At 64.1% G+C, this 19,931-nt stretch overlaps 3 protein-coding genes across 3 annotated transcripts in view; 1 reads left to right on the top strand and 2 right to left on the bottom strand.

Annotated features, from left to right (window-relative positions):
• Positions 1-19,931, top strand: part of ARL16 (ADP ribosylation factor like GTPase 16) — a 252,529-nt gene that overhangs the window by 112,309 nt on the left and 120,289 nt on the right. The gene's annotated exons all lie outside the window — the stretch shown is intronic.
• LOC133283237 (ubiquitin carboxyl-terminal hydrolase 36-like) lies at positions 571-9,231 on the bottom strand. The gene is made up of 20 exons (XM_061479875.1): positions 9,163-9,231; positions 8,572-8,833; positions 8,300-8,497; positions 7,569-7,679; positions 7,204-7,306; positions 6,888-6,955; positions 6,417-6,487; positions 6,215-6,297; positions 5,802-5,910; positions 5,410-5,550; positions 5,132-5,232; positions 4,918-5,047; positions 3,660-4,319; positions 3,023-3,141; positions 2,510-2,824; positions 2,078-2,223; positions 1,518-1,673; positions 1,217-1,332; positions 997-1,126; positions 571-905 (listed from the first exon to the last, which is right to left on the bottom strand). The coding sequence occupies exons 1-19, from the start codon at positions 9,220-9,222 to the stop codon at positions 998-1,000; spliced, it is 3,078 nt and encodes a 1,025-aa protein (XP_061335859.1). The 5' UTR covers positions 9,223-9,231; the 3' UTR covers positions 571-905; position 997.
• Positions 10,899-17,712, bottom strand: TIMP2 (TIMP metallopeptidase inhibitor 2). The gene is made up of 5 exons (XM_061479861.1): positions 17,413-17,712; positions 12,032-12,132; positions 11,842-11,950; positions 11,487-11,611; positions 10,899-11,150 (listed from the first exon to the last, which is right to left on the bottom strand). Exons 1-5 carry the CDS (start codon positions 17,537-17,539, stop codon positions 10,950-10,952), a joined length of 663 nt encoding a protein of 220 aa, XP_061335845.1. The 5' UTR covers positions 17,540-17,712; the 3' UTR covers positions 10,899-10,949.

Raw genomic sequence — 19,931 nt, 5'->3', positions numbered from 1 at the left:
ACCAGCCCTTGAACCCTCAGCATTGCCAGCAGCAGCAGCACCCAGGTGACTGCGGCTCATGGGGAGAACGGCCACCAGCAGAACGGCCACCAGCACAACGGGCAGCACTGAGACCTGGGTTTGAGATCACAGCCAGCCTGACTCCAGCCTCCTCCTCAGCAAAGTCCTTGCTGAAAGAAAACCCACCTGCGACCCACAGGAACCTGACTCAGAGGCCCCAGCAGCACTGACCCTGCAGGCAGCTCACGAGCAGCAGCAGCAATGGCCTAGCACCGGGGCAGGATGAGGCTGGCCCCAGTCAGAGCCGAGCAGGACCCAGGAGCCCACCCTGTGTGCTTCGCCCCAGGCACCAGGAGCTGCTTCTCTCCCGGCCCTTCCTTCACCACCCCACCTGCGGGAGCGGGTCCCACTGGCCCTAACCCAGAGCTGAGCACTACCAAATCACCAACACATCTTTATTGGTGGCCACGGCCGCCCCGTCCCCGCGAGGCGCCAACCCCCATGCGCAGCACAGGAAGGGCCGGTGGAGGGGATGGTGTGAATGGTGACTCAGCATGGTGAAGAGGGAAAGGGGGAGAAGGAGCGGGAGGAGCAGCCCCAGGTGCAGAGCGCAGCCGGGGTCATGGGGCTGGAGCTGGAGCAGCAGCAATGGTCCTGAGGCACTTGGCAGGAGCCCCCCCAAGCCGGGCTCCAGGCCTGGGGGGAGAAAGGGCTGCTCCAGGCCTCGGCGCAGGGAAGCTGCTGAAGGAGCCCGGACAAGGCACGGTCCTCCTGGGCTCCTTCACAGCAGAAGGCAGGGACATCGAGCGTGGAGATGTGGGGAGCGGTGTCCTCTTCCCTCCACAGCAGCTCCCAGGACAGGGCTCCATGGCAGGGACCTCTCCTCCCGCTCACTGGCATTCCGTCTGGAAGGAAAGGAGCCGTGTGAGCACCCGGCCTGCAGCTGCCCTGCGCCTGCCCCCTCCAGCTCTGCTCCGGGCCCCTGGACCTGCTCACCTCAGAGCCGGTGGCGCAGGCTCGCTGCCTTGGCCGCATGCGTCACTGCCCAGAAGCTGCGCTGGCGGTGCAGCCACTGCCAGGGATTCTGGTGTCTCTGCTCCCTCCTCCGCTTTTTAACCTTCTTCACCTGTGCAGAGGCAGGAAGGCTCTGGGGGTCAGTACACGGTGGCCCAAGGTTCTTCCCACCAGCCCAGCCAGGGATGGGGCCAGCACCCACCTTCCCTCTGTCAAACTCCTCATCCCACTCATCGATGATGGTCTTCCTGCGGGCTGAGGCTGCAGACTGCATGGCATCCCAACTGACAGCCGAGACGCCGCCATTCCAGGTCAAGACTGCAAAGCAGCGTTGTCAGCACGGGGCCCCGGGCCATGCTCCACGGCTCCCGCCAGCACAGAGCCAGGGTTGGAGCCCCTCACTCTAGGACCCCACCTGGGTGCAGCAGCTCAGGCCCTGGCAATGATCAAGGCAGGGGAGCTGCGCTGCTGCTCACCCACGCAGGCAAGAAGGGATTAATTACCTTGTTTGCCGTAAGCTTTGTCCAAGGAATCCACAAGCAGCTGCTCCACCACTGCGGACTCCAGCTGGGTCGTTGGTGCTGCGCCAGCCCCATCGTCACATACCGGCCTTTGGGCAGCAAGGCAGTGCCTGTGCCCAGCTCCAGCCTGGCTGTCCGCTGCTACTGTGGAAACAGGCAAGGTGAGCACGAGGCAGAGGCTCACCCTCCAAGGCAGACCTCATGCCCCAAAAGACACTGTCAGGACTAACAGTGTCATGAGGGTGCAGGGTGCTTGGGAATACTGGGGCCTGTCCTGGGCAGGGAGGAGCTGGGGGTAAATCTTTGCCCCTCCAACTGTCGGCAGAGGAGCCGATGCTCTTCATGGATATCGTAAGGCTGCTCTGCTGCACGAGCAGTACGCTGGCCTGCAGAAACCCAAGCAAGGGCAGCAGGCAGAAGGTGAGGACCACCAGGAAATTAAATGGACCACAAGCACCAAGGACTGGAAACCAGTGCCGTTCGGGCAGACAAGCTGCCAGCTCCCCCCTGCCAGGCACCAGGGTGGATGCACAGGGTCATACCTGCAGCACAGATGACTTGGGCAGCTGGATCCCCCACGGCCTGACTGCTGGCACTTCCCCTGCACTTGTGCTTGTGGTGCCTGGCCACATCAGCCTCTGTTCGCTGCTTCTTTGCCCTCCAGGGCTTCACGGCAGCCACACTGCAGCTGGGGAGGGCAGCTGGGATCAGCTCTCTCCAGCCAGAGTGGAGCTGGCACTGTGTGGAGCTTCCCCACAGCTTAACAGGATGCAGGGACACCCACACCGCAGCGCTGCATTTGGGAAGAGGTGAAAGCACCCGCAGCAAGGCAGCACTTGGGCTGGCCCCATGCATGGGTCATCCCACCCGCAGGAAGACAAGCAGCACCCGCAACAAGCCAGGGAGGCTGACTCCAGGCAGAGCAGAGGGGAGCAGGGTTCGCATGTGGCAGCAGGCCCGAGCACAGCAATTACCTCTCCTCCATTCTCCTCCTTCTCTTCTTTTCCCAACTTGCGGCAGAGGTGGGCTCCCAGTCTGGGTGGGCTCGGGGGGATGACATGAGACAGCTCTCCGGGGCCTGTGAGCCTGGTGCCTCCCTGTCACGGCTGCGACCTCCTGCCTCTGGCCCCTCCTGGGACTCCAAGGCCTCCGCAGTAAGAAGTCTCCTCTTCCTCGGGGGTGGGACAGAGACCTCCTCCTTGACTGCAGGAGTGCTGAGGCTGCTGCCTGCCTCGAGCCGCCTCTTCTTTGGGAGCGAGCCGGTGGTGACCAGGCTGGGCTCCTCCCTGCTGCAGAGAGAAAGGTGGTGTGAGGGGTGGTCATGGACCGGCACTGTCCAGGGGGGAGGCTGGGTGCCGAGGGGCTGGGGCAGTCCAGAGCAGGGGAGCCAGATGCCGAAATCACCCCCGAGCCAGCGCCGAGGCCAGAGTCACCTCGAGGAGCCCCCCGAGGCCGCAGCTGGCCTGGCTGCGGTGGGCGCTGCTCACCTGCACGTGCCCAGAGGCAGCAGAGCCGAGCCGGGGCAGCTGCTGGTCGGTGGGAAGCGGCTGCCAGCGAGTTGCGCGCGACGCCGCGCGTGGTGGGCACTCCTGCCCAGCTTCCTGCCCTGCAGGGACCGGCACAAATAAAGACTTGGTGAGCTGAAGAAAAGAGGTTTCCGTCAGCCAAGAGGGGAAAATCAAAAGGGGAGCCCAGGCAAAGGGGACACCAGAGGGGGAGGGAAGCGGGGTGGTGGAAGAGGAATCAGAAGTGCTTTTAGGTAGGAGCACCAAGGAAAAAAGGAAGCAAGAAGTTTCAAGGCCAGAAGCCCCAGGGCCCGGGGCTGAGCCCTGGCTGCACCGCTGTGCCCAGAGGGCAGCTCTGAGCCCTCCTGCTCCCGCTCGCCCCACGGAGGGCTGGCGAGGCTGCCCTGTGTCCTCAGCAAGGCAGGAGCCACCTCTCCTGCACCACTCATGGGAACAGCAGCAGCTCGGCCCTGCCTCTGTAGCCTGGGCTGGGGCTTCTTCCACCCTCTCTGGCCAGGCACGATCCCCAGCCCTGGCTCTGCACTGGCTGCCAGCACAAGCCCTGCTTCAGAAGACAGAAGGCACCTGCTGAAGGTCCCAGACAGAAGCTCAGGCTCACCTTTCTGGCAGAGAGCGCCAGCCTCTTGGCCGGTGGTGGTGATGTGCTGCTGCTCTGCCCCACAGCAGCGCTGGCCGACCACGGGGATTTCACCTTCCTGCGCCTGGTGGTTGTGGGGGCAGCTGGCGCGGGACCGGGGACGTCGGTGCCACAGCCTGTCTCCCGAGAGGTGCTGGAGCTGCTGGATCTGCTCCTGGCCTCCTGGGAAACTGTGTCCAGCTTCCCCACTGCTGCAGGCGCTGGGCTGGCAGCACTGCTGCTTCCCGAGTCCTCCTCCAAGTCACGGGCTCTATGCCCAGTGCTCCCGGGCTGCTGGGTGAGGCCCAGAAGCACTGTGGATGTGGCCCAGGCAGGTGGCATCCTTTCCTCCCCGGAGCTCTGCTGGGGATGATCTGCTTCAGCTGAGCTTGCTCTGCTGGTGGTGCTGGAGCCCAGGCGTGACTTGGACCTGGGAGGCTCTGGGCTCTGGGCTGCGGCACGGGGCAGCGCTGTGCCCACGCAGGAGGCTTTGAAGGCCGCTCCGGTTGGCAGCGATGTAACGGGCAGCTTCAGCGGGGCGGGGCCGTTCCGCAGCTCTGGTCCCGTACTCAATGTCCTGCGGTCCACGGGCACCCCGACCTCCGGCCCTGGCCCCCTCTTCTCTGGCCGCACGCTGCGTCCCTGCACAAAGAGAGAGGGAGAAGTTCAGCCTGGAGAAGAGAAGCTGCGTGGAGACCTCAGAGCAGCTTCCAGTATCTGAAGGGGGCCTATAGGGATGCTGGAGAGGGACTCTTCATTAGGGACTGTAGTGACAGGACAAGGGGTAACGGGTTAAAACTTAAAGAGGGGAAGTTTAGATTGGATATAAGAAGGAAATTCTTTCCTGTTAGGGTGGTGAGGCACTGGAATGGGTTACCCAGGGAGGCTGTGAATGCTCCATTCCTGGCAGTGTTCAAGGCCAGGTTGGACGAGGCCTTGGGCGATATGATTTAGCCTAAGGTGTCCCTGCGCAGGGCAGGGGGGTTGGAACTATATGATCTTAAGGTCCTTTCCAACCCTAACGATTTTATGATTCTATGATTCTAAGTTCAGGGAGGAGAAAATTCAAGGAGCCAGGGGCACAAAGTGATCCTGCCCTCGGGGCCACACAGGCACCCTCCACTGAGCAGGACCCGTCCTGCAAACAGCCTGCTCCCTGCCCAGCTGCAGCAGAGGGGCCCGAGGGACAGCAGCTCCCAGCTCCTGTGAGCACTGCCCAAGAGCAGCCTCCAGGACTCACCAAGGATGGGAACAGGGGCCTGTGGCTCACAATTTTCTTTGTCTCTTTGGAGACGGTGCCCTCAGAGCCAGTCAGCCTGGGGACAGCTCTGGCAATGGGCCTGTCCAAGCTCTTCTCTGGGCCGGAGAGTCTGGAAGGGAAGGGAAAGGCATGGGTTAACTGTGAGTCTCTGCCCAAATGGAAGGCTCTCGATCAGAGCTGCAGGCGCTCCCACCTCACATAGAAGAGCAGGTAGGCCTCCTGGTTGAGGACCACCTTGACATTGCTGCAGCGGACCATACTATCATTCATCTGATACCATTGCCCATTGCTTGCCTGCAGGAGAAAAGAGGATGGGGTTGGGCTGTGTTCAGGGCCTCTCCTGGCCAGAAGACCAGGCTGGCGCACAGCCTGTACCCCCAATGCTCACCACCATGCACATCTGCTGAGTATTCTCCCTCCCACACCCTGCAGGGACCCAGCAGCTCCCAGCCCAGAGTGCCCTGGGCTCACCTTCACGTAGCAGTAGTAGTGCCCCGCGTGGCAGCTGTACCCAGAGTGCACCAGCACTGCATAGAGCCCATACAGTACAGGATCCCCCTCGTTCTCCGACATGTATGGGCGGATGTTGAGAAACTCGGGGTACGGCACGGCCTGCAGAGGAAGAGAGCGTGCCTCAGGAGCCTGCACAGCAGACGGGTTTCCTGCTAGAGCAGGAGCAGCTCAGCTGTCCTGCATGTCCATCTCCTGAGGGAGCAGGGGCTGCCCTCCCCAGGCAGAGGTCACCATGACGAAGGCGCCAGGACGAGCTCCTAGCGCGCGGCTGACCAAGAGCGGCAGGGCCACCTCCCACCCTGCTGCTCGGGCCAGGAGACAGCCCCAGCTCGGCACTGCCGAGCACTCACCTTTGTGATCTTCTGTCCACCACAGAAGAATCGCTTCAGTGAGAGCGTCAGAACGTTGGGGGCTCGGTGGATGCTGAAGCGTTTTGTTGCCGACACTCTGCTGTTGCATCTGCACAAGAGGAGCTGTGTCACTCAAGCTCTTCCACCACCCAGATGATTGCCAGCTCTGGCCAAGTGGAAAACCCCATGGAAAATGACCCTGCAGGCACCAGCACCTGCCCACGGCCACATCTGCTGGCCCAGGTTCTCCTCACGAGAGGATGGAGCTGCAGAGCGGCAGCTTTCACCACAGGCTTCCGCGGCCTCACGCTTTAGCGGGGAACAGGTCGAGAAGCCCTCCCGTGATGTGGATTTCCGCCTGCTTCCCACCGGCGCAGCCACAGCCCCATTCCTGCCCACAGCCCCACACGCACCCTGCGCACAGGTAGGAGTTCTCCCCTCCCAGCAGGTCTGGCTTAACAAACAGCTCCAGTGCCTGCCATAGGTCTCTGGCTTGCTGCAAGGATGTAGGAGAGGTCAGCGCACGGGGGGCCCGGCCAGGCGACAGCCCCGCTCCCTGCTGAGATGCCGGCCCCAGGAGAGCAGGAGCACCGGGTCCCCAGCCCGCTGCAGTACCCAGATCTCCAGAGCCAGGTCCAGGAAAGGGTCGTACGTGTCCGAGACGCTCTTGCACGACAAACACTTCACTGCAAAGGAAAGAGCAATGAGCACACCCCGGCACACGGACCTGCACAACGCAGGAACTGCCTCCCCCTCTCCGAGTTTGAGCTCTGGGACGGGAGCACCCGGATGCGCAGCCTGAGCCTGGCACAGAGGAAGGCTGCCGATTCCACTGTGTGCTGGCACAGCGAGTGTTGCCAGGGGGCTCATTTCCTGGCGGCGATGAGCTGGGGATCCGCAGCCGACAGCTCTTGCCGTCGCCACAAGCGGACTCCTGACCCACAGGTCCCATGGGACTGAGAAGCTGCAGCTCTGGATCATGTCCACGTGCTCAGTGATTTTCCCAGAGCATTTTAACTACAAGGCTCCCGGCAAAGCAACAGCCCCGAGTGACTGCAGGCCCAGGGCCTGGCACCGAGCACTCACCACGGGATCGCAGGTTGCCGCCAAAGATCTGGTGGACCAATGTCGTTGCCTGGGTCTCGCAATCCAACCTAGAGACAGCAGCCCCGGGTCTCACATCGTTCCTGCACTACGGCCGCCCTGCAGCCACCACGGTGTCCTCAGCACAAACTCCTGGCTGGAGCTCAGAGCTGGGCACTGCAGGGGCAACGCAGCTTCCCGGGGCAAGGGCCCAGGAACACGAGTGCCGCCTAGGGAACAGACTGACCCCACAGTCCCCTCCAGCAAGAGGACAGCGGAGAAGAGCAGCGACAGCCCATCAGAGAGAGGCCCCACGTACCTGGTGCAGCCACTCAGGCAGGACTTCTGTAGAGCGTCGATGGTATAACGCAGGAATTCATGCGCATCCTCCTGCTGACCGAAGCGCATGTGCCCAGCGATCTCTGCAGGAGAGGGGGGAATCAGCCCCAGCACGTGCTGCGAGAGACAGAGCCCTCCTCCCTCGGTGGCCCCAGGGGTCGAGCCCCCTCAAACCAGGCTCGTGTCGGCCACAGGGGAGCCCCACACACAGCCCATGAGGTCACCAGGTCCCCGCAGGCTCCATGAGTTCTCCTGGCCCCTTCTCAAAGGTTCTGCTCACACATTACTCCCTGCTCTCCAGCACGGCTATGGGAGGGAAGAGGAGCACAGTGGAGTCTTTCTTACTTTTGAGGTCTCGGACGAAGGCCACTGGCTTTATGACATTGCCGCTGTTGGCAAAAGCCTGAGCCACGTGGTTCTGCATGATACATATCATGCAGAAGCTGCCCTGGTCACCTGTGGCAGAGGAGAAGACGACAGGAAGTTGGGGGAAACAGAGTAGAGATCAAGCCTGTACAGGAGAAAGGTCATCACTTGCACAACACAGCTCAATTTTCTCTAGGAGGTCTGTGGTACATTCCAGCTCTGAGGCATCTCGAGTACACAGGTACCAGCACCTGTCTCATGACGGCGCAGCATGCCCTGCTGCTCTCTTTGCTGACAGCTCAAAGCCATGCCAAACATGTCGCCTTTCAAAGCCACACATCAACAGCATCTGCTGCCTGTACGCATCCTTCTGCTCTCACGCAGGCAGGGGCTGTTTGGGATGTCCAGCTCAGTCCCCATGAAGCCAGCAGATCCTGCTGGAGCCATCTTAGCCCTGGCTACACCCACCACGGAAACAAGTGTCCCCAAACACAAGGATGCAAAGCTCAGGGATGCTGCTATGGCCGGGAAAAAGGAGCTGTACACAGGAACAGCATCTCCGTGGAGAAGTGGCCAGAGGGAGCAGAGAAGGCTCATCCTGACAGCCACATGGCCCTTGCCACAGCCACGCGTGCTGAGATACTGAGCCCAGCGCGGGGAGCAGGGACCTGCCAGCACAGCTGCCCACCGAGCCAGGCCCCACTACTCACGGGTGCAGCGGTGCTCCTTGGAGAGCAGGTAGTTAGCCAGCGGCGGGGTGTATGTGAGGCACTGCACGGTGGAGTTCAGGAAACATGTGTTCCCGAGGTTACGCAGTCCTGCACCGATTCGGTACCTCTTCTCCCACTCCATGGACAGGCGCCCCACAGGGAAGAGCACCTTCTGGGGCGCAGGGGCATCGCTGCTCTCTGTGGGATGAGGAATGGTGGGTGAGCTGTGCAGTGCGGGCCGCGGCTGTGCCCACTGAGCCCCCGGTACTTACCCTGCTTGACCGGCTGCTCCTCCTCGGCGGCGCACTGGGGTCCGGCAGCCTTGGCTGGCGAGTTCAGCCGCACGTACTTGCCGCGGAGCCTCTGCAGCTGCTCGGAGAAGCTCCGGCGGGCCGGTTCGAACTCGATTTTCTGCAGCAGCACCTTCTTGGCAGAGCCGGCCAGCAGCTGGGTCATGCTCCCGTTCCCGCCCATCTCCCGCCGGGCCCTCTTCATCATCTCCCGCAGCCTCTCCGTGACCGGCATGGTGAGGCCCTGTGGCTCCGGCTGCGGTGAGAGGAGGCAGCTGAGCGGCGGACACCGCCCGGTTCCTTTCCCCTTGCAGGACTGCGCTCTGCTGGCACAGCAGGCCGCAGCCTGGTCTCACCCCGGCCTGCCCGGCAAGGCGCGGCCTCGACACCGCGCACCCCGCGGGTCACCCACCCCGGGGGCACCGGCTGCGCCCCCCCCCCGCACCGCACCGCACCGCACCCCCCTCTCCCCCCGGCACGGCACGGCACGGCACGGCACGGCACGGCACGGCACCGCACCGCACCGCACCGCACCGCACCGCACCGCACCGCACCGCACCGCACCGCACTCACCGCGCGGAGCGCACCGGACGCACGTGCCCCGCAGAGCCGGCGCCGCTCCCCCGGCAGCATGGCTGCTTCCGCGCCTGGCCCTTGGCGGGGCGGGACCGGCGTCCGCTGCACCCAATGAGAGGCGTTCAGCCCTTGGCTCCGCCCCGCCGAGCCTCGACGCCCAATCAGAACCCTTTATTTCCCTTAGCTCACGCGGCCGCATCCAATCCGCCTCCACGTCCTTCGCAGCGCCGCGCCAGCAGACCGGACTGACGATGGACTGCGCCTGCGCCAGACGTCCCGTGCTGGGGGCGGTGCTTCGCGGAGCCTGTGGCGTAGGCACCGTGCCCCCGCCCCCCGGCCTGGCCACGCCCCCTCGCCCGCGGGGCTGCTGCCCGCGGCGCCGCCTTCCGGTTCCGCCCCCTCCCCGCTCCTCCCGTTCCCTCCCCTCCGAGGGGCGGCGGCGGGGCCCGAGCCTCGGCAGGAGTCGCAATGAGAGCACAGGGAGCAGAGCCGGCGGCAGAACAAGTGGCGATATTAAACTCGGACAGACTACCAGCAGCAATGGCACGTGTGATACAACCATAGAGCGCGCGGGCGGGACGAGGGGCGCTGGAGGGGGGGGGGGTGTCTTTTCTTTTTAATGTCTCTCTTTAATACGTTGAAATTGCCCAGACTGGTCCAGTACGACATCTTAGACCTGACAGGGATGCTCAGCATGAAAACACCTCCCAGAGCTGCGGTGGGCGCACGGAACGGAGCTGCCTCAGACGGGCAGCCCCACGGCACGTGCCAGCACCGCTGCAACACGGGAATGGCTCAGAGAAAGCGGGTGCAATGGGGGGTGCACCAGAGGAGGACGGGGATTCTTGCAGCTGCTTGCAGTCTATGCTCCCCCCGGTACAAGACTCCATCCTCACCACTGTGGATTGGGGAGCTCAACCAGCCCAGGTGCTGCTGAAGACTACGGCTCAGCCAGTACTGCACGAGGAGACGGGAAAGGCTCTGCACCCAGAACTCCTGCCCCTGTGCCCTCCTGCCTGCAAAGCTGCTGTGGCTAAGCCCATGCAATGACAGCAGCTGCAGAAGGGGCTGCAGGAGCTCTGCCCCCATGCAGACGGCTGCGGTGGGAATGGCCCCACCACGACGCTGGGGGAGGTGGTGAACCCTGTGCCCACCTCCAGTTCCCCGGAGGAGAGGAGCATGGAGAGAGGGGCAGCGGATCTAGGGTGTGTCACAGGGGGGGTTCCTCCAGCCATGCTAAGGTGCCCCTCCAAGCACCTGCACAGGAGCCAGCCGGCTCCACAAAAGGCCTATAGCCCCTCACACACAGCCAGCGGTTCTGCCCGGAGGGCTAGACCCTTCCTGGATTCCAAGGGAAGGATGGGCAGGGGTTGGGGAGGGGTATTTGGGGTCCCTGCTGCTGGCAGGTGGCAGGGGACACTGCAGTAGAGGGCCTGCCTGGCAAGAGCCCCTGGTGCGGAGGCACTGGTAGACCTGCTACACAGACGGGGCAGCTCCCGCCACTCCCAAGGGTTTTGTTCCTTCACAGATGCCAGGGTGCCAGGGCTGAGCATGGCCTGGTGGGATTCAGCCCCCACTGTGGGTTCCCCCCATGCCTTGCTCAGCCCTGCCACAGAGCAGGTCCCTGTCCCTGCCCCCCTGCATGCCCATGGCAGCCACTGCAGCCCCAGGACCACCATGGCCAAGCGGGTTTTCATGCTGTCTCCAGGGACTGATATCAGCATGGACCAGTCTAACATCTCGCAGGTTTTTTCTACTGGCTACTGGAATGCGCTTGTTTGGCTTTAGGGGTCCTCAATGTCAAGAAACTCTTGCTTGGGGGGTGCCATGCCGCGGTACCAGGCACATGAGCCATCGCTCCTCTTGATGCAAGCGTAGTGTTTCGCCTGCCGCCCATCCACGTTGTTCTTCTCCATCGCCCAGTCTGTCCAGAGACACTCATCCGAGGAGGAGACGAAGCAGGGGATGGAGAGACAGCGCGAGATCTGTGCGGAACAGAGACCACCACTGACCACCCGAGGGGGGACAGTAGGGTGGGACGGGACGCGGGGAAGCAGCATGGCTCTGCTTCACTCGCCCCCAGTTCTGGACCAATGGTGCCATGCTGCCCCTTCCCTGCATGGCATGTTGGGGATGTGACCCTGATGTGGGAGGACTGAGGGAACCCCTGAGTGTGGGCCCCAGTTCCCAGCTGGAGAGAGACAGAGACTTGGATGACCTTCCTGTGTCCCCCAGCTCCCTGCATAGCATCATCCTTGAAGGATGGGGAGAGCATCTCGTGGCTGAGCCCCTGCCCACCCCGGGGGAGCCCGGCTGCTCACCTTGCATTCGCAGCCCATCTGGTACCGCTGGTTTAGGCTCTTCTTCTGGGTTGGGCTCAGTGAGTCCCAGGTGGAGACCAAGTCACAAAGCGTGATGTGCATCTTGCCATTGCCCTCTGACTTGCCTGTGGAGGGGCCAGAGGCAGCTCAGAGTGTCCCCCCAGGCACCCTGGTGCTGAGTCAGGGTGCTGGGGCTCGGCCCGGCAGGGGCTGGACTCTGCTGCAGTCCAGCACAGAGGGCTGGTGGTGGCAGCAGAAGGAAGGGGGGGCCTTGCACACGTCATGGGTGCCTCAGGAGGCCACAGGGCCACCACTGCCACCGGTTTCCCCAAGAGCCCTCCCTGCGGCCACCCACCTGCAATGAGATATTCCTTTTTTCCGCCGGTGTCCAGCAGCCGGCCGCACACGGCGGTGGATGGAGCCGTGTAGATGAACTCTATGTCCTTATCAGGGCCCTTGAACATCTGCCGAGAAGGTGCAGGAGTGAACGGCTGCCATGGAGGCTGCCCCGTCCCCCCGCCTCCTGCCCCAGTGTGTCCCATTACCTTGATCTGCTTGATTTCATACTGGATTCGTTTGATCGGATTCCCGTATATGTCATTCCCTGAATCCACCTCTTTGGCAGACACGGCCTTTGCTCGGATCACTGCAATGGAGAAGTGCTGAGGTCAGCAGGGGTGGCCACATGGTCCTGCTCACCTGCCCCATCCCACCACGGCTCCCACTCTCGCAGCCAACGCTGCTGCCCCCCACAGAGCTGCTGCCTCGCGCTGTCCCCAGACGGACAGGGCTCTGGCACACAGGGGAGGGTGATGGGCAGCACTGCAGCAGCACCCTCACAGTGGGTGATAAGGAAAGGTCAGCCCAGTATCATCCGGTCACCCTTGGCCAGTGCTGTCCCGAGCTCTGCTCAGCTGCTGCTGGACCCATGGGTTCAGGCTGGCCCTGCCTGGGCTCACGCCTGTCACACAGATGGCACCAGGACAGCTAAAACCTGCCAGCAGTGTCCTGGAGCTCCACTGTATTTGTCCCACAGTCATTAACTAAACCCACCTCTGATGAGGGCCCCAGCCGAATGCCTGCATGGCCTGGCCAGGCTGGAGCAGAAAAGGGCAGAGGGAACTACTTGGAGGGTCACCTTTGGGTGCGGAGGGAGGTGGGAGCTGCATCCCCAAGGCACCATCCTGGCTGTTTGCCATAGCGAGCACAGGCACCAGCACTGCCCATCAAGTGCTGCACAGGCAGCTCATCCCGGGGTCCCCACCCCAGCACAGAGGGGTCCCTGAGCCACCAAGGTGATGCTCTGGCTGCAGCTCCGTGCCAGCTCCACACTGCACAGGCACAGAAACTGCATCCGCCGGGGCCGGGGGCTGCCAGTGACACTTCCTGCTCTCATCTGCCTACAAAGACAACCCGGGGACACCGAGAGCTGAGGCAGTGGGAAAATACAGCCCAGTGAGGGCAGGCAGCGAGGCCCCAGCCAAAGGCAAGAGCCCTCCCGGCTCTGTGTGGCCCCGGCGCAGTCCCAGTGCTCAGTGCCACCGGGCAAGGTCAGGTGCCCCAGAGCCAGTGAGGCCATGGCACCTTCAAGCCAGTCCCCCCGGTCAGGCTGCCAGCAGAGCCCAGGGATATGGGAACCTGCATGTGAGTGCTTGGCACGTGGCAGTGACCTGCAGGGCAGGCAGCAGCCAGCTCACCCTTACTCACTGGCTCAGGACACGGCAGCTGGTTTGGTGCCGCATGTGGTGGCCTGAGCCCCTGCACTGAGCCCCGTGGCTCCCAGCCCTGCCTGGCTCCTTCCGCCAGTGTGGGAACTGGGGCTCCTGGCTGGCCCCAGGCAGCACCAGGGACACCAGTGGTGCAGGGGACAGCAGCAGCCCCAGGGCCACAGCACCTGCTCAGCACCCTCAGGAGCCCAGGTGCAGAGCAGGGGCTTGCAGGGCTCCCTGCACTGCTGAGGGTACCACCATCCCATGGGAGACATCTCCCCATCCCTCAGGGCACCCCAGCGCCCTGCCAGCCCTGCTCCATGTGCAGGTGGGATAGCGAATGGGGAGCCATGCTTTGGCCGGGGCAGCAGCGCCAGCCAAGCTGGGGACCCATCATGTGTCCCCCACTACATGGTGGGGTGGGAGCAGCCAGGGACACGCAGGGTGCAGCACCAATGGCACAGCAAGGAGAGGGAACCTGACCGTGGTCTATAAATACCATGGGCACGGGGGCACGCGGATGGGCTATTTCAGCTAAAGGTCAGGAGGGCACAGCCCCACTTGGGCACTGTAAGTGCCAACTGAGCTCACTCTGGAAAGGAGACAGTGGCCACCAGCATGTGCAGGGGCCCAGAAGACACTTCCTAACACAGCCACTCCGGGTTAATGGGAGAACTCGCTCGGTGCGGGACGGGCAGACTCAGTGCCTGCGGGTACAGGTGCTGCACTGACGGCTTTCCCAGCCAAGCTCCCATCCCTGTGGATGGGCCGCGGGCACGCTGGCAGTATCTCAGCCGAACGGCCAGCCCCTGCATCCCGACCTGCAGCAGGCAGCAGCCCACATCTCTGCCCCGGTCCCTGCCCCAGGCTGGAGCAGCTCCACTCGGCACACACTGCCTTGGTCTCTGCTGCCAGACCTGCGTCTGCTCCTCTGCCTGTACCTCACTGCAGGCACGGGCCGCCCCTCGCCCCTCACCCAGTGGCTGCCTCGTCCCCCGGCCCTCACGGCCCCACGTCTGCGGCAGAAATTGGGTGCAATGGAGCTGGAAAGCAGTGCACCAACTCCGGCCCCGCTGCTCCAGGCGCGGGGAATGGTGACTGGTTCAGTGGGCTCCAGCCTTTTCCATTCACGTGCTGATGAATCATTTGACAAAAATGCAGCCCAATTCTAGGCGGATTTGTTCTGAACAGTGCGGCTTTGTGGAGGGGACGGCTGCGCTGCGCTTTCCCCGCCAAGACCCCAGCAGCTCAGCCAAGCAGCTCTGTGCCAGCCAGGAGCCGGAGCATGAGCAGGGCGATTCGCAGGGATCGCAGATGGGAGCCCCTGAGGAAAGCCCAGCTGGGACCCCTGGGACCAGGAGGCAGGGCCAAGGGATAGAGGAAACCCCCAGTGCCCAGAAACCAGTAGTGGACCTCACCGAAAACCAACGTCATTGGCCACATCACCTACCACTGGCCTGGACAGCCACAGGTGCTCAGACCCTCCATGAAATGGGCCACAAGGAAGGTTCCCAGCAGACCCCGCAACACTCCCCCTGCCCGGGCAATGAGCCCATGATGAGCAGGGACAGACAAGGGCTGCGGTGCAGCTCTGGCAGCAAAGCTGGGGGCAAACAGCATCACCCAGGCCATAAACCCATGGGGACGTCTCTTGCAGGGGCCTCTGCTGAGCTGAATGGGCAGGGAACAAAGCTCCCTTCTCCGGGGCTGCTGGCAGCCGGCTGAGCGGAGGGGATGGCTGCCAGTGCCAGCACTGCCCGCTGCCTGCCCGGCATCGCCCGGCCCCACTGGGCACCCACCAACAGCAGAGCAGGGAACCCTGTGGGGATGAGGAGGCCGGAGCGATGCAGAGTGGCAGAGGCTGGGGCTGCCCCGGTGCATGGCAGTGCCAGGGGAGGGGGAGGGCAGCGCCGTGGGGAGGGCAATGGCAGCACCAGCACCAGGCCCTGCTCAGCCCGCACGGGAGCCACGGGCTGCGCTGCCACGGCCGCCTGCGTCATCCCGGCCTCTGACGGGAGTGGGATGGGACCCAATCAGCGACGGCCCTGGCGTCAGCCCACGGCCCCTCCATGCCGTCCGCTCGGGAAGGGCCCTGGTGCTCGGCCGGCGACACCAACACCAGCAGCTCCTGAGGGCAGCCCCTTGGCAGAGAACGGCTCCACCGCTGCCCCTAACCCCCCTCTGCTGCATGGTCCCTGTCGCCGCTCTCCCTGTGCCCCATCCCCAGGATCAAGCACTGGGATCGATGCAGTGCTGCCAGGGCTGCATTCATGGAGCCCCTGCTCTCCACTGCCCCATTGACCTGTCCTGGGGCTGGCACCGCCACACAAAGCCAAAGCCACAGCCATGCCCAGAGCATCGCCTCCTGCAACCCCTCATCCCCATGCTGCTCCAGAGGAGACCAGGTAGAAGCCGGGTCTTGTGCTGTGGACCCCGGCCTGGCCATATCCTCATCTGGCAGCCGAGCATCTCCAGAACTGCAGGGAGCAGCCCCACTGCCCATCCCATGGGCCAGGAAGCACAAGTGCAGGCAGGACCGGTCACTTGTTGCAATGCACCAGCTCCAGTGACACAACTCCCAGCCCTTCTGTGACACCCAGCCCAATGCAGAGGTGCATCCACCACCACATCCCTAACAGGGCCCAGCCTGGACACGGGCTGCTCCATCTGCAACAGTCAGGAAAGGCCCCAGCACCCCAGGCTGTCCCTGGGCTCCACACACCCTCATGGAGGGAGCTGACTGAGCATCCAGGAGAAGATGAGAAGCAGCAAGAAGGCCAAGGATCACAGGCTGCAGGAGATGGATCCCTGTTGCATGGGAAGAGGGTGGGGAGCTCATCCAGGATGAACCCTGCTTCCCTGAGCCCAGCCCCTTCCCTACCTGGGCTCAAACAAGGCAAGGCTGATCCAGACGAACCACAGACAGGGCTCAAGCTGGGAGCCAGGACGAGGCTGCCACAGCGGGATGAGCTCCAGGCACCCACGTAACAGACACCAGCCGAGGGCAGCGGGACAATGCAATCCAGGCACCAGCCTGGGCACTGCACCCTTCCGGGGCACAGCAAGACACCCCAGGGCCACTAAGACAGACGGTGACTCAGCAGCTGAGTCACGGCTGAGCCAGCACCCCGGGACAGGCCTGAGTCACAAGTGCCCCAGAGCAGAGACTGACTGGAGCATGAAGGGAAGCTGCAGCCACGCTCACGGGCATCCCCCGGCGCAGACACTGCCTCTAAAAATCCAGTGCTCCATTTTGTCTGGAAACCTCCCTGTGCCCGACAAGCTTTGTGGTGGCAGCAAGGCCGGGCAGAGGCAGGCACACGGGGCAGCAGCCAGATGCCGTGGACCTGCTGTTGCGAAGGAAAACCAGCAGTAACAGGGTCTGGAAGGAGCGAGTGCAGCCTGGGAATCTGTCGGGAGAATCCTGGCAGAATGAGCAGGGGACAGGGCAGGGCCGTCCAGAGGCTGAGGCTACCTAAGTGTTTGGGAATGTTACCTCTCCAGCTGAGCCTGGGAACGGCCCCGCAAAGGAGAGCGTCGGGAGCTGGGGCTGGTCTGTTTGTGCAATATGTTAAAATCCAATAAGGGCATTATTCACAGAAAGAGGAATCCAGATCCCGGCGCTGCCAAGCCCTCCCTTTCAGCAGCATCCAAGCCGAACAAAGTGGAACGGGGGAGAGGAAATGCCTGGAAACAAGGCGCAGACGGGAGGTGACCGAGCCCGGCGCTGGCTCTGCCGGGCCGGTGCCGGGCCCCGGCGGCTCCCCGCGCTGCCACGTCCCTCCGCGGCGGGATCGGACTTGTGGGAGGCCGGGGCTCCCCGGGCCGGCGGGGCCGCTCAGCGCGCAGCCCGGCCCAGCCCCGGCGGCTCCTCGCATCGCGCGGGGACCCGACGCCGGGCGCGGGGGCGACGGCTCCCGCGGGGCGGCGCGGAGGGAACGGGCACAGCCGACGGGGGGACCGCGCCCGGCCGCGCATCTGCTCCCGCCGACAGCAGCTCCGGGGCGCGGAGCCCGCACCGCGCGGCGCTGCGGGCAGGTGCCGGGCCCGGGGAGGCTCTGCCCGCTCCCGCCCGCTCCGCGCCAACTTTCCGTCCCTTCCCCCGCCGCGAAGTTGGCGCGGGCCGGGCCGGGCCGGGGCTCGGGGCTCCGTGGCCGCTGCCGGGGCTGCGGGGCCCCGCGGTGGACAAAGCGCGGGGCTCGGCGGGCGGCGCTCACCTACGTCCGCGTTGCAGAAGGCCTGCTGCGGGTGGATGGGCGAGCAGCTGCAGGCGTCGGCCGGGCGGGCCCTGCCGAGCAGCAGCACGAGCAGCCAGGCCAGCAGGCTGGGCAGCGCGGCGGGCATCGTGCGGCGGGGCTGCAGGCTCAGCGACCCGGCCGAGAAACCCGCATCCACCGCCGGGCCCGCCCGAGCCGCCGCCAGAAAGTTTGGGGCCGGCGGCCGCGGCGTTGCGGGCGCTGCTGTGGCCGCTGCTCCGCTGCCTTCTATGGGGGTGTTTTCTTCCTTCCCCGGCTGCCGCTCAGCCTCGCTTTTTAACGTGCTCCGGGGATTCGCTGCTCCTCCTCTGCATGGCGCAGGGCCAGCCCGGCTGCTCCCGCCCCTCCGCACGGCGCGGCTCCGCGATCGCCTCCCCCGGCCCGGCCCCCGCCCGCCCGCCGCCGCCCCGGGACCCGGTTCGCAGCTCTGGCTCCCGGCCTGCGCCGAGCGGAGCAGCGGATCGGGGGAAGGCAGCGATTTTGTCGGTGCCGAGGCGCGTCCTCCGCGCCTGTTCCCCCCTCGCCCTTCCTCCCCTCCACGGGCCGCAGCTCCAACCCCACCTTAGCCCAGAACCTGTTGCGCGTCGTGGTACAGCCCCAGCAGAACCCCACAGGGCTGCTCGGTGCGATGGGGAGAGAAGCAGAAAGGTAAAAGTGAGAAAGGTTGAGACAAAGGTGGTTTAATAGATAAAGCAGAAGCCATGCACAAGCAAAGGAAACGGGCGGGTTCATCCACCACTTCCCATCGCAGGCAGGTGTCCAGCTATCCCCCACCCATCCTTCCATTATATGTCAGTGATTTGGGAAGACAAATACCATCATTCCAAGCATCACCCCCTCGTTCTTCTCAGGCTTCATATGCTGAGGATGATGTTCCATGGTCTGGGATATCCCTGGGTCAGTTGGGGTCAGCTGTCCCGGCTGTGTCCCCCCAAATCCTTGCGCACACCCAGCCTGCTCAGTGGTGGGCTGGCATGAGGTGGAAAAGGCCTTGACGCTGTGCAAGTGCTGCTCAGTGATAATGAAAACATCCCTGTGTTATTGACACCATTATCAGCACAAACCCCCAAAATCACCCCATGCAAACTACTGCAGGAAAAATCAACACAGCCCCAGTGAAACCAGCGCACTGTGACACTGTCACTGCACCAGGGTGCTGCCGGCATCACCAGACCTGTGCCCAGCGCTGCATGGGCACGCTGCATCTCTGCAGCGGTGCCTTTGGCCCGGCTCTGCCTCCTGGCAAGGGCACGGCATCTGACCCCACGATGCCAGGTGCTGCTGGCACACACTGGCAGAGCGAGCAACCACCCTGGCCACAGAACCTGCTCCTGAGCCAGCCACGCGCCGCAGAGCTGCCTGGCCGCAGGTACTCACGTTTGAGGGACGTGCCAGAGCTGCTTGCCTCTGGGATAAGAAACAGCAGAAACGCGGGCAGCTGAACGCAGGCCAAGCCCTGCCAGAGCCTGCAGGGAACCTGTGGGAGGTGGCAGCTTCATGGCACTGCGATGTTGGATGGAACCTGGAGATGAACCCAGGGTCCCCAACATGTGGGGCATGCCCCACATGCAGACTGCGGGGCACATGGTCTGCAGGTGCTCCGGGTCACCAGGAGTCCTGCCTGCTCAGCTGCAGGCCCTGGTGCTGCTCTGAGGGCCTGGGTCACTACAAAAAGGGAGCATGGGCAGGCAGGGCAGAAAGTGGGAGGGTCTGGGGACCCAGGGGGCACAGTGTGGGGAGGCCCCACTTCCTGCGGGGTGCAGAGGTCCTGGCCTGGCGGAACAAGAAGGAGTCCACAGGGCAGGGACTGCCCCAGGGAACCAGATGGGTGCTGCAGTTGCCAGCCCCAGGCCAGGAGGACCGTGGAGGAGCGAGGCCAGGAGCGGCCGTGCCGAGTAAAGTGCAGGCAAAGGTGAAGCGGCCAAGGTGGCCCGTGGCCAGTTGGCACCTGGTGCCCTGGGCTCGTCACACAGCCCCAGAGGCCACGTGCCCAGGCCGGGGCTGGCTCTGCCCGTGATGCTGGGACAGGCAGTGCCCAGGGCAGCAGCAGAGGGAGCGCAGCCGCTCAAGCCCAGCAGCTGAGTCATAGTCAGGGCTAAACGAAAACACGTGTCCAGCCCCAGCTGCACTGCTCACCCCGCTCTGAGGTGCTGGACACTGTAAACAGGGGCGGGGGTGACACAGCCAGCCTGGGCTCTCGGGAGGGCCCTGTCCCCACCAGCTCGCCCCTGCCAAACCAAGGCAGCACCGCGGAGCCAAACACCAACCCAGCGCATCGCTGGTGGTTGCTGTGAGGCAGGGCTGGGGCTCGGCCAGGCCAAGTGTGTTGGGGTGGGAAGGAGGCCCCGTGCCTGCAGATGCCCATGTTCCGCACTTCTGGCTCCCAAGACATGTGCTAGTTCCTCCTGGGGGCCGCTGGCTGCCACCGCGATTTCACAATGCTGCTGGTGAGCACGGGGCTGCTGCAAACACTTCCCAGC

This window comes from Pezoporus flaviventris, unplaced genomic scaffold (assembly GCF_033815535.1).
Source record: "Pezoporus flaviventris isolate CSIRO_AGI_PZ_B2104156 unplaced genomic scaffold, CSIRO_AGI_Pfla_v1 ptg000158l, whole genome shotgun sequence".
In the NCBI taxonomy this organism is placed as follows: domain Eukaryota; kingdom Metazoa; phylum Chordata; class Aves; order Psittaciformes; family Psittacidae; genus Pezoporus; species Pezoporus flaviventris.
The sequence above is the reverse complement of the archived record's forward strand: the minus strand, read 5'-3'. Positions and strand labels throughout refer to the sequence as shown.